Source organism: Petromyzon marinus, chromosome 10 (assembly GCF_048934315.1).
Source record: "Petromyzon marinus isolate PM22_M1 ecotype Great Lakes invasive population chromosome 10, UKy_Petmar_22M1.pri1.0, whole genome shotgun sequence".
Classification (NCBI taxonomy): Eukaryota; Metazoa; Chordata; class Hyperoartia; order Petromyzontiformes; family Petromyzontidae; genus Petromyzon; species Petromyzon marinus.
Genome location: NC_133676.1, coordinates 6,571,059 through 6,584,248, shown reverse-complemented (window position 1 = coordinate 6,584,248; position 13,190 = coordinate 6,571,059). Strand labels below are relative to the sequence as shown.

General features: G+C 44.1%; 2 protein-coding genes across 4 annotated transcripts in view; one reads left to right on the top strand and one right to left on the bottom strand.

Moving 5' to 3' along the window:
* LOC116941027 (transmembrane protein 245-like) overlaps window positions 1–4,243 on the top strand; it is a 20,812-nt gene extending 16,569 nt beyond the window's left edge. For both annotated transcript variants that reach the window (XM_032951589.2, XM_032951588.2), the window contains 2 exons: window positions 631–834; window positions 1,708–4,243. In XM_032951589.2, coding sequence (XP_032807480.2) covers window positions 631–834; window positions 1,708–1,738 — 235 coding nt within the window. In that variant the 3' untranslated portion in view covers window positions 1,739–4,243. The remainder of the gene's footprint in view (window positions 1–630; window positions 835–1,707) is intronic.
* LOC116941028 (carboxymethylenebutenolidase homolog) lies at window positions 3,076–13,190 on the bottom strand. 2 transcript variants are annotated; one of them, XM_032951592.2, is made up of 6 exons: window positions 12,848–13,190; window positions 9,482–9,761; window positions 8,295–8,402; window positions 6,467–6,609; window positions 6,196–6,287; window positions 3,076–6,013 (listed from the first exon to the last, which is right to left on the bottom strand). In XM_032951592.2, exons 2-6 carry the CDS (start codon window positions 9,712–9,714, stop codon window positions 5,834–5,836), a joined length of 756 nt encoding a protein of 251 aa, XP_032807483.2. In that variant the 5' UTR covers window positions 9,715–9,761; window positions 12,848–13,190; the 3' UTR covers window positions 3,076–5,833. The 2 variants fall into 2 exon arrangements, with proteins under 2 accessions (XP_032807483.2, XP_032807482.2); XM_032951591.2 differs by having other exon boundaries at window positions 12,835–13,189.

Below are 13,190 nucleotides of genomic sequence, written 5' to 3'. Positions count from 1 at the left end.
GAGCGTGGGCATGTGCCAGGTTGATTAAGGTGATTGTAGATGATACATTTTACAATTGGGCAGGAAGTGAACTTCTGCTTCCTTGTGGGCACAAATTTATGACATCACACCCCCTGTTTAAGGCACAGAACTGAAGGACATTTTGACAGTTCTGGCAACTGCATGGTGATGCTGGTTGTAACCACCAACGAAATTTCGTACCAAATAATTAAATGTTGTGAGATTCTTCTCCAACACAGCGCTGTGCTGAAGCAATAATAAATTGGCATGTTTATATGTATGTTGAACTTACTTCGCACCGTACATAGCCCACTTTATGAGTTGGTCATGTCGATGCAGGAGGGTTTACTACACACATTTTACTGATGCGATCTGACCCAAAATCATATTGGTCGTGAAATACTATGCGTTTAAATGTAGAATGTCGTCTTGTTTTCATTGTTTCAGAAAGTAATTGGTCTACGTTGCAACGTGTTTGCAGTCACGTGGATACTTAATCACTGACCGTCGACCCGAAAGGAGCAGATAATTAAACCGGTACTTGTGTAAAAAGGCGTCAACGAACACAGTTAATCCACAACTTGAATGATCTGCCCATGGATAATCCAGAGTTTACCCGTGTGCTCCTAGTGGAGGCCACCCATACCTGACGGGGCTGGCGGTCGCTGGTGGCGTGTACTACGGCGGCCTTGAGGGCGCCATCATCGGGCCCATTCTGCTCTGCACACTACTTGTCGCCTTCAACATCTACAGCTCCATGCTCTCCAGCCCCAGCACTCCCACCACCCCGCTCGCCACTCCCTTCGAGCATGCAGCCGACTTCTTGCCCAAAGAGTAAGTACGAGCGAATAAGCTAATGCAGCCAAGAATGTCGCCATAGCCATCTGTGGTTGCACGTGCACGTACAGCAGCTATCAAAGAGAAAGTACATTACAAGTGTCTGATCTGATGTGCAGAGTGTAACTTTTGCATAGCGACCAGTGATGTGTAACCGTGGTGCAAAACGGAAACAACCAAGTTCCTTTGTTGAACATAGGGTGTTCAACTTATGAATACTGCAATACAGTTGCATGCAGTAAAGTTTTGCCAATAACTTCAGCTTTATAAACAGCACTGATATTTTACGTAGCATCATCTATTGGTAAAAAAAAACAGAATCATATAAGTTTCGTTGATAATGTTTCTGTGCAAAGCAGTTCGTTGGGACGAGGGTTCAATCTAGGCCACTACGAATTTGGCAACAACCATGTGTTGCTTCTCAACCTTTAATTGGTCACAGTCACATTTTTGGGTTTCACTCTTGATATCAATGTCAGCCAGTTGTTGCTGGCCAGTGTCTCTTAAATCATCGTCGTAACATGGCAAATATGAGGGGAGAATATTTGAAAGGCTTTTGTTTGCCTAAAACAACAACAGATATAAAAGTGGTTAACTTATATTGGGGTGGTAAGCACATTGCACGATGAACCCAGCGACCTGACTGTGATTCCCAGCCATTGCTTGTGAGGTGGCGAGTGATATCTGAACTGGTCCTAGGCACCGCCATCACTAAATTCCACTGACCAGCATGGTGAAGTATGGTTAAACAACACCCATGACCAACTCTATGTGGCGAGGCCTTCATCCGGCAGTGTATTGGCAAATGTTTGTTTTCTTGTGTTACGTGACATAGAATCTTGTGTGACCTTGTCGATGTGTTTCTGCCAGGGTACCCAATGAAGGCACCCACCAGCAGTGAACCTTATGGTGTCATCTTCACATACTGTTCTGCAAGTTACAAAGAGACCAAAGCTGTCAAAACAATAACAGGTTGGCTTCCATTTTCACAGTTGTAAGCAAATGGTTACCGTATATGCCTACATATATAAAAGGCTCCTTGCACTTTATGCATGTATATAAAGTCACTAAATGTAAATGCTCTGGACACATCAGAGTATAAAAGTGGTTTGGTCATAGACCCCTTATACCCTAGCACCCCATATTCGCAAAGAGTAGTTGGTTAGTTCTCTCGCTGGTGCTGCCATCATGTGATATGTACATACACATGCTTGAGGTATTATCTAGCTTCCATTTTCTTGCAGGGGTAGTTAGGAGTTAAACCCTAAAATGCCCCTCGGGGTATATATTTGGAGAAAAATGTAAAATGGACTGGAGTGATTTGCATGTTAGAATCTATTGTTTGGCAAGTTCAAGACATTAATAGAATTTGCATAACTAGGCCATGCATTATAAATTGTTTATATGGATTCTTTTATTCGAAAATGTATAAATATATTTAATTTACCTTTAGTGTTCAGTTATCTATATATTTACACTAATTTTATATATGTAAGTGTTGCGTGCATTTGTGAAATACTGCTTTGTTCAAGGCATTAGGTATCGTGTACATTGATTTAATTATTTATTCTGATACGGCTTTTCTATTTTAATCTTAAGGTCAGGACACCAGTCCAGCAAGGCAATTTGTGTGTGCACTAATGGATGTACTCTTTAATGTGCATGGTGTGTGTGCAATTGAGTGTTACGATTTGTTATTTCTGGCCACTTTATGGCTGGCCTCCACTATATTTCTACTGTTATATGCAATCATCTCTAAAATGAATACAAATCGATTAATACGGTCATTGAAACAAGTAATTTGACGCTCTAAAATGATGGGGTAAATGCACATCGTTCGTGTGGGTTGCAATTCTAACTATCTTGCAAAGAAGTGTAATAATTAACATAATTAAGTCATTTTCCAATTAAACTTGTATCGAGGAAAGTCCCTGGAAAATGTGTTAAAAGAAAATAAAATTAGGCATATTTTACTCTCTTGTTTGTACAACGGAAAATACAAGCCAAATCCTTGGCATATCCGGGTTTGTACTGTGTATTAATATGCAAGCTGTTCAAAGCAATTAAGTATCACACACATGAACAAGTGTGTATTTTCTGAAAACACAATATCGCATCTTCTCAGTTGTAAGCCTGCTAATGTTTTTTTGTTCTGGAACCATGCTGGTCACACTGCCAAATTTTGGTCAAATCGGCAGTGAGTTATTCAGTTAAGACACAATTGAGGCAGAAAAATAGTTGAACACAACCAGCGGATCTGTTTATTAATGGTCATTTATATATATACAAACATGAACGAATGTTGTCAGCAGGACTGCAAAGTAATTGCATGTCTGTGTCATGACAGAATCCTACCATGTGGTATGTTTTTTTGCACTGAGCTGTTAGCTATGCTGTATAACAACATTATTGTGAATTATTCCTTCAGTTGCCTTTGGAGGAGAAATATTTTACTTCGGTTACATAGTTTCAGACGTTTTATCTTTTAACAGTGTTCATGCAGATGCTTTTACAGAAATGGAAGCATGGAGTTGATCGCGTTAAAATATATAAATTCAACAATGTTAGGCAATGTTTTCATGTTGACATGTGCATTATGATAAACATGATTAATATGAATGTTGTGAGTAAACGATGAGTTGGTCGCCTTTGCTGTTTGCCATTGTATATAAAAACAAATATATCACGATACCTTTCACGGCAACAGGCTGGTTTGTGGCAAAATTAAACGTGTGTGCCTGCATCGTGGCTGGGATTTCCACCTCTTGAGATGCAGAAAAAATGTGGGACGTGTGGGAAGAATAGATCATAATTCTCGAAGGGAGGGAAAACTACATGCAAATGCATTGTCTTGAGCAGTGTATTATTATGCAACTTAGAAAAACCGGCCGTTTAATTTTCACGGGAAGACACGTGGCAACCCTAACCATGGCGAAATTAAACCTCTTCAAAGGAGTCCATTACATCTTCTGCAGTTTGGGAAAATATCAGACTTTATTTCGACTGGAGGAATCTGATTAGCTATGTCACTCTTTTTCACGGATGTCCGCTTGAAAATGTAATTGGCGTTGCACTGTGAAAGCCACGTTATCAACTGCCTTCGATTTGCACTCTCGCAGCCATGGAAGTAGTGGTAGTTTCGATGCAGCAAATACCCTTCAAAGGTGAATCTTTGGGCAGCACAATAATAATTAACCCATATACACTGTATAACATGGATTACTCCACAATATACTCCCCACACACGATAGTGTGAACCGTGTATTCTCAATATGCTGTGGGGATGATCCATTTTTTACAAGGTGGGACTTTAGTCACGAGCCTTAAAAGTATTCTGCAAGTCTCTGCCTCTTGCCTTACACTGTATTTTGCCATAAAATAAAGCTTTCGCGAGCACTCTAAATCAGGAATTCTCAACGCGTTTTTTTTTTATTAAAGCCAGGTTTTCTTTACACTGAATATCAACACCTACAATAACTTCTGATCCCCCTTTATACTTTCATTGAATAGCATATACGTATCGTGTTGCAAAACAATGCAAATTAACTAATTAGTGCAGCATGTGAAATGAATGTTTATCTTATATATATGAAAGGGAAATTTGTGAATGTGTGTCTGTTCGAAATGTTTAGCATACTTCCCGACATGCAACAAACTTGAAATTTGCCATGTAGTAGTTTCCAGACTGTACACCATGCAAAAATTATAAAAATAGACTTTTGTATTTTTTTTTGGGGGGGGGCGCAATAATGCATATATTTTGCACGGCAAGTGAGCTGTGACGTCACAGCTGTGATGTCACCCGCATGCGGAAACGTTACACAGTGTGCCTGCTGATGTCATCCCCCCCACCAACCCTCCGCGAGTAAAGTGAAATACAAATGTGTTGCAGGTCTAAGGCGTTCTTTGCGCAGCATCGCTTTATGATTTCAGTCGTTTACTGCCGTACGCACCCTGACAGTTGTGTGTGTCTGCAGCAAGCGCATGTATGTGTACCTATGGACGCGCGTGTTGGGGGGAGCAGTAGTGTAGTGGTTAGCGCGCTGTCTGTGTGTTTGTGTGTGGGGGGAGCGGTAGTGTAGTGGTTAGCGCGCTGTCTGTGTGTTTGTGTCTGTGTGGGGGGAGCGGTAGTGTAGTGGTTAGCGCGCTGTCTGTGTGTTTGTGTCTGTGTGTGGGGAGAGCGGTAGTGTAGTGGTTAGCGCGCTGCGCTCCAAACACGGTAACCCGAGTTCGATTCCCGCTCACGGTCACCACCGGTGACGATTATTTCAACCGGTTCTGGGCCTCCCCTAGGTCAACTCAGCCTCAAACGAGTAACTGATGTGGTGTGTGAACATCGCCACTGCGCTCCAAACACGGTAACCCGAGTTCGATTCCCGCTCACGGTCACCACCGGTGACGATTATTTCAACCGGTCCTGGGCCTCCCCTAGGTCAACTCAGCCTCAAACGACTAACTGGTGTGGTGTGTGAACATCGCCACTGGAGAGACAAAGGCGGCCGGGCGTGGTGAATTCAAGTCCCGGGCGAAGCCGGGTAGTACAGCTAGTTCTGCTATAAAATGAACCCATAACTATCCGTGTATTTCTGTTGGATACACCAGACTGGTTGGCTCAAAATAATCGATAATATATAATATTCTTACCTTACTACGAAGTGCATTCAGTACAATCATTATTTTCTGTTTTAATTTTTTACACATTGCTTACGAGTTAAAATTTTACTCGTGCAGATTCAACAAGGAATCTCCCTGTAGCTATTGCAGGCATTAAAGGCTGGCCATTTAAGATATAGGGCATTTTATTGTTTGCTAAGGTAATAAAATGTATTTCTGGAACTACAAGGCCACGCCGATGTGAAAGGAAGGACACTTTTTAGTGAAATCTAAACGTTAGCAGTGATGTTAATTAATTGTATAAAGTGACCCCCATTTCCTTATACAGAGCACGGGGAGGCTCATTTGGCAACTCGCCACCGCTGGCTCGGCAAGAGTGCCATCACACGTATTTGTTGAGCCAGGCGAGTAGATCGGCACGTGCCTCCTTGATGTGCTGCTCGTCGGCCGGGCTGATGTCCTCGTGCTTGCGGTGCACGAAGCCGTGCGTCTGTCCCGGAAACACCTTCACGTGCACGTCCACCTGGCACTCGGCCGCAAGGCGTTTCTCCAGCGAGTGCACCTAAGGGCGCGGCACGACGGGGACACACGCAGTTTCAGTTGTACGATGCCTAACGTTAAATCTCCAGAACGTTCAGATGTTGAAAAAAAAACACAACACAAAAAGCAGAGGGAATGTAATTGCACCAGGTGTCGTCGCACATTCCAAGCTGCAGGGTTGAACACTTGAGATGTGTGCTTTACCATGTCCAGTGGAATGAACGTGTCCATTTCTCCGAAGATGTACAAAACGGGATTCTTGAGTGCATACCGGTGCTCCTCCTCTCGAATGATACCTGAAGCATGCAGGTGTAGCCAGAAAATAGATTGCACCTGCCATCAAGATGACATCCTCAAATCCATCCGCTGGATAACAATTTAATTTCCGGAGAGGGCTGGAAATTATTATTGTGAATACAATCAACGTGAATAGTATTATTGGCCGATTTGGCTTCTGCATTTTGGAGATTTTTACCGTAGCAAGCCACACCAGCTCGCAGCTCGGAGTTTGTGAGCAGCAGGTGGTGGACTGCCAGGCCTCCCCAGCAGAAACCCAAGACCCCAATCCGCTGCACTCCACACTCCGTCTTCAGGTAATCCATCGCGGCATCGATCTCCCTAGTATAAGTACGTACAGTACACACACAACTTACATGTGTTTGGTACAGGGCAGCAGCTACAGACACTTAAAGGTGTCATTGGTGCGTGGGTGTGACAACACTATGGAGGAATTCACACTGGTGCATAATAAGACATTCCCACATGTAGACGGTTAGACATACGTTTGTCGCGCAAAGCCTTCAAAATACATAATAGGAAGGGTGTAACGATTCAACCACCCACCGATTTGATGAATGGTAATTATTAAATTAACATCAAGTAACTTTTTTTTTTACATTTGTGAAGTTAGCACCCTCTGCTTTAGATATAGGTATAAACAAGCATTTAACCTTGCATTTAACGGGAGCTAAATATATACTATATATGTAAAGCAGACGGTGTTCAACGTAGGGACGTTTTATTACACAACTACCGAAAGTGTTGATCAAGTTTACCAAAGCGCAGACACTTTAGGCAACTGCAGAGTTCACATTTCAGATTTGCATAGTTCATATGAGGTATTAATTTGAAAGTAATACATTATTTTGACTCAAATATATGGTTTATGGAAATTGTGAATGGTTTGACACATACTAAACTGAATGCACCATATTCTTGGTTCTTTCAGTAAAGTCACGTAGGTAGAAAACAAAAATTAAAAGCAAAAAAACCCACGACGTTTCGATCGCTACACAAGCGGGTCTTCTTCAGGTGGAGAGAAAAGAGGGGCAAGCCTCCAAATGTAGCTGCGCTAGGGGATAAGGGCTGCGCTAGAGACATGGGCAGAGATGGGGGGTGGGGGGTAGAGATTGGAGGGAGGAATTGCAACCTCGGTACACCCATCAGACAATTGGTGGGGAAGGAATGGTGATAAACAATGCACCATTCCCATCTCAGCACGGATGAAAAAGTCAGTTAATCCAACATGATGATAGTGTTCATGATAAAGGTTTTTGGGTTAGATCGCGTTATTTATAAATGTGTCGTAACCCTCCACCACCCGACACGGCCAAACAGTAAAAAAGTGTCACGTTCACAAAGGACAAATCGTTCACTACTTTAGCCCACCGGTGTGTTGAAGAGTGAATCCACAACATTTACAGTTTGAGTACGACGTTTCGCTGGTAATTACATCCAGCATCATCGGGCAATTCGCCAGAATGGTAAAGCCCTCTCCACTTGCTCCCGGTCTTAAATAGAGCAGCAGCAGGGTGACGTCATCATTTAACTCATTCAGGTGCAGTGATTTGAGGTGGAGGGGTGGGTATTGTAATTATATAATCGATTGGTAGTTATTAGTAATGAGTTGTAGATTAGTAATTAGTTGTAATGTGTGTTATTGTGATTATATGCTACGTTAGTAATCCGTTAATTAGTATGTGTTTCCCCTATAAGGAATTGTAATATGTATTATTTAATAATACGCTTCCAAGCCGCACTAAGCCTGATTGATATTGTGTTAACATTTCCTCCCCCATAAGAGCGGGGGAGAAATTATGAACTGCATATTTGAGGTACAGTCCTAGTTGGTTGACATACTATGCTCCGGTAAGAAAAAGTCACTTCATTATTACGCTAGTGATTGCCCACGCTTGTAAAGTGTCTGACACGTGCGACATTTGATGCGGCGGCAATTTGAAAAGCAACAAAGGCCCAAACACAGCAGAAACCCATTTAACAATAATAACAAAATGTCCTCTTACTTGGCGATGTTGGTGGGCTGCTTGTCCTTTCGCCACTCCTGAAAGGTGCTCCAGTCATGGTGTGGGCCCCAAGGCTCCTTCCCCAGGAAAAAGTCTGGGACGATGCACCTACCAGGCCACGTGCCACGCGCCAGAGGGCAACGATCTTACGACTCGCAGTTCTTGGCCCATACATTGGCAGCTATACATTTGGTTAAAAAAAACCTGTTCCAACTGCTGAGTCCAACTTGTTCAGAGGTGGGAGAAATGTCTACTGCCAAGTGAACATGTCCTAACGAGAGTAATTCAACCACCCACCGATTTGGTGAATGCTCACTGTTCAATTAACATTAAATTAACATTTTTTTTTTACATTGGTGACGTTAGCAGCCTCTACTGACTTGAAATCATTTACATACAACATACAGTATAAGATAATAAAAAAATGTTCAGAGGTGGGGGAAATGTCTGCTGCCAAGTGAACATGCCATAACTAAAAAGCTGTATTTCTCCATATGAAGAGACAAAAACAGTTCCATCGTTTAGGACTAACTAAAGTAAACATAACTTAGTCATGTCCAATTCTGTATGAACAACTGCATTGTATTTAAATGATATTCCTGGTAAGGTTCTGCCTGCAATGTCCAATAGCCATACAAAAAAAAATCGCTCAACATAAGTATTTAAATATTATGTAATCAACGTCCAACATGCATTACACACCGATTTAATAATTTGTGTATGAACCATGATCAATCCACGGCCGGGTGAAGGCCTCCTCAAGCCGGTGCCGTGTCTCACGATCCTGCCACGTGATAATTCACATTGCGCCTGACTGCACAAGAGCTGATTGCATCGCTCTATCTCCTCGGGAGACGTTCTCCGGGACGATTCTCGTAACTTGGCTTGCCACCCCGTAGTGCATTAATTATTAACGGTGGTTTATATTTTTTTATTGTAAATGGGCATACATTTTCAGCTGGAACTTCCCTGAAATATAATTCAAGTACTGTACTGTCCAGTAGTTTCGTATTCTCATGTTCAGATGCTAAATGCCAAAGCCGAGCTCTCCTAGCCACGACGAGAGAGAGGGCTTCATGAGAGAGAGAGACTGAGAGACTCCGTGCAGCTGTGCCACTCCTCCGTTAAATGATCGCAGACTTTAGGGGTAGTTTTCCTCTCTGGTCCGTGGGAATGTAATGACACACGTGTATCCTTCTCCGGCCAGCCAATCCGCGATGAAGCGAGTGTTGGGCAGCCTCCACCCATAGATGTCCTGGACGATGATGAGACCCCGATCCGAGGACTGATCCCCGTGTCCACCGGGCAGAGCCGCACTCAGGTACGAGTCCACGTGTCCCGCACGCACCTCCCTGCCATGCCCAATGTAGGGCATCACGTCTCCCAGCTCGCACGCACATGGATCGGCCTCGTTCGCCATCTCGATCGTCTTTCTCTTCTCTCGTCGAACTGGGGGTTTCGCAGAAGCTGGAGGGAGAGACATCACGTCGAGTGCGTTCCAAAGTAAACGCCGGCATTCGTTGATGGTTGCCAAAGCACATCGAGCACAGTGGCGGCAGCGGCACAACTCGATGCGATGATGAACGCGCACGAACAACTCGCCGATTGCTCCCGGAATTATAAGACGCTCCGCAAAGTAAGACTCGCTCCAAATTCGTGTCCGGTGTCAATAAATTAAAAACAACAACCCACCGAGCGAGTTATAAGACGTATCTCCAGGGCTGGGTGGGTGGGTGGGGGTTCACGTCTTATAATCCGAATATTACGGTGCTCATATATAATACATAATAGGTAAAGGCGCAGCTATGCAGCAGCTTGCCCACGCTCCTGCTATGCCGGCAGAAGGGCCGACGAGAGTTCCCTTCTGGAGTTCTAGAGGCTATATTGTGTGGCCTACTCTTCCACGGCAGAGGTGGAATCATAGCCAACACTTTCACCCCACCACAGCGACCCGTCGATGTACTGTGGCGTACACATTGGGTGGACAAGAGATGGTGGAGGTCGGGAGGGGGGCTGAGTGAGCAGGAAATTCGCCCCCCCTCGTTTTAAACTGCCTCGCCCCGTGATGGACTTAACACGGAATGTTTCGGCTCTCTCTCTCCATCCGCTCTCTCGTCCAAGGCCTCCTCCCTCCCCATGGGGCTTAGCTTGACCATACTTCACCATGCTAGGTTGGTTCGGATTCATTGACTTGTGAGGTGGCCGGTGTGGGGGGTGGGGGGAGGGGAGTTCAGATTGCGTAATACTTTACAGCTTGCACACAACGTGCTTGGCCAACCAATGACCCACCACGAGAACCTTGGCTGATCTGGTCAAGAAGCATAAACTTCGGTCGTCCTCGCAGCAGGCGGCTTCTGGCCGGCCATCGAACACGCGCTTTCAGATGAACTCCTGCGGCCGTCTGGAACGCTCTTCACTCACTGGAGCCTATGCACTTTAAAATCGTCCGGATTGAAAAGTCGTTTGTTTCGAATTGCTTTTTGTTTAGTTTGTTGTCCTTCCCCCGCACCTCCGATTTGCATGGTCGGCTACGTACGGTGCGAAAGAAGTTCAACATCGTATGTGGGACAGCTAAATTGCGACCAACACAACGTTTGTGGGCCACACACCGTGATTGCAATGAGTGGAGCGCCATCTGCTGGTTAAAGGCGCTACTGCAGAGAACATGACGTGCTAAGATGGTACGGCGATGAATTCTTCAATCACATCCTTACCGAGTGATTATATTGTGTTCTGGCGCCTGCAGCGAGATGCACTCCATAGGAGGTACGGAAGAGATATTTTTTTATTTTTTCATGTTGCAATTTGTCCAGGAGCCCCCCCCCCCCCACTTTTTTTCCTGATGACGGCCGCTTGTGTCGCCATCGAAACGTCGTAGTGTTTTGTTATTTTATTTGAACCTATCTACGTGGCTTTACAGAAAGACCCAAAGAATATGAATTCCTGCAAGTCACGAAAGCTTAAATCAAGATTTACTAATTGGCTGCGTCGGGTGGTGGCGGGTTTAACGACACATTTATATTCACACCAAAAAGCACACATACATCACACACACATACATCACACACACATACATCACACACATACATCACACACACATACATCACACACATACATCACACACACACACATCACACACACATACATCACACACACATACATCACACACACACACATCACACACACACACATCACACACACATACATCACACACACATACATCACACACACACATCACACACACATACATCACACACACACATACATCACACACACATACATCACACACACACACATCACACACATACATCATACACACATACATCACACACACATACATCACACACACATACATCACACACACACATACATCACACACACATACATCACATACATCACACACATTACATGCATCACACACACATACATCACACATACATCACACACATATACATCACACACATATACATCACACACACATACATCACATACATCACACACACATACATCACACACACATACATCACACACACACATCACACACATCACACACATCACATACATCACACACATCACACACACATACATTACACACACATACATCACACACACATACATTACACACACATACATCACACACACACATCACACACACACACATACAACACACACACATACATCACACACACATCACACACACATTACACACACATCACACACACATCACACACACACATCACACACACACATCACACACATACATCACACACACACATCACACACACACATACATCACACACCTACATCACACATGACACACATCACACACATCACATACATCACACACATACATCACACACATCACATACATCACACACATACATCACACACACATACATATCACACACACATCACACACACACATCACACACACATCACACACACACACATACATCACACACACATCACACACATCACATACACACATCACATACATCACACACACACACATACACAGATCCCCCGTGTAGCCTTAAGACTGTAGGGGAAAGTGCATCAACTTGACTCCTTGTAAACGACGTATCAACTGTTGCTCCGAGCATGCGTAACGAAGTTGTATAACTCATAGTTTAGTTTCATTTCATAGTTTCATTTATTTGGTATAGCCCTGTGAGCCATTCGGCTCTTCAATCGGGTGCAACCGCAACAAACAAAAACACGAACAAGAAAACATCTTAAAGTGACTATGTGACTGTGCAAACAGAAAATCCATGAAAAAACAGCAAAATATTCCTGAAATAGCACCGTACACCAACGCTGTGTAAAAAAAATCCCAGTGGGATGCAAGTCAAACAACAACAACCACAAGACAACTAAGATTAAGGCCATCAGTCTAACTCCGTACTACAATAAACAAAAACATGGCCAAAACAAAAAACGTTTTCGACCCCCTGGAAGATTCCCCCCCAATGTTGACTGCATGGCTACGTCCTTGCAACTCGCCCAGGTATCTAAAACAACTCGCCACTCGGGGACTCACCAGGCGCACTCACCGCTGGACTTGAACCGTCTCGTGCTGTGCAGGGGACAGGAGCGCTGTTAGACCACTCACAGTCACTCCCACTAGATACTGACCACTCACAGTCACTCCCACTAGACACTGACCACTCACAGTCACTTTCACTAGATACTGACCACTCACAGTCACTCCCACTAGACACTGACCACTCACAGTCACTCTCACTAGACACTGACCACTCAGTCACTCCCACTAGACACTGACCACTCACAGTCACTCCCACTAGACACTGACCACTCACAGTCACTCCCACTAGACACTGACCACTCACAGTCACTTTCACTAGATACTGACCACTCACAGTCACTCCCACTAGA

Excerpts from the sequence above, each read along its gene's own strand:
- LOC116941028 (XM_032951592.2), bottom strand. The coding sequence starts at position 9,714 with ATGGCGAACGAGGCCGATCCATGTGCGTGCGAGCTGGGAGACGTGATG. Across the intron at positions 6,288-6,466 it reads AGCTGGTGTGGCTTGCTACG|GTATCATTCGAGAGGAGGAG; the intron begins GTAAAAATCTCC and ends TGCATGCTTCAG. Across the intron at positions 6,014-6,195 it reads CGTTCATTCCACTGGACATG|GTGCACTCGCTGGAGAAACG; the intron begins GTAAAGCACACA and ends CCGCGCCCTTAG.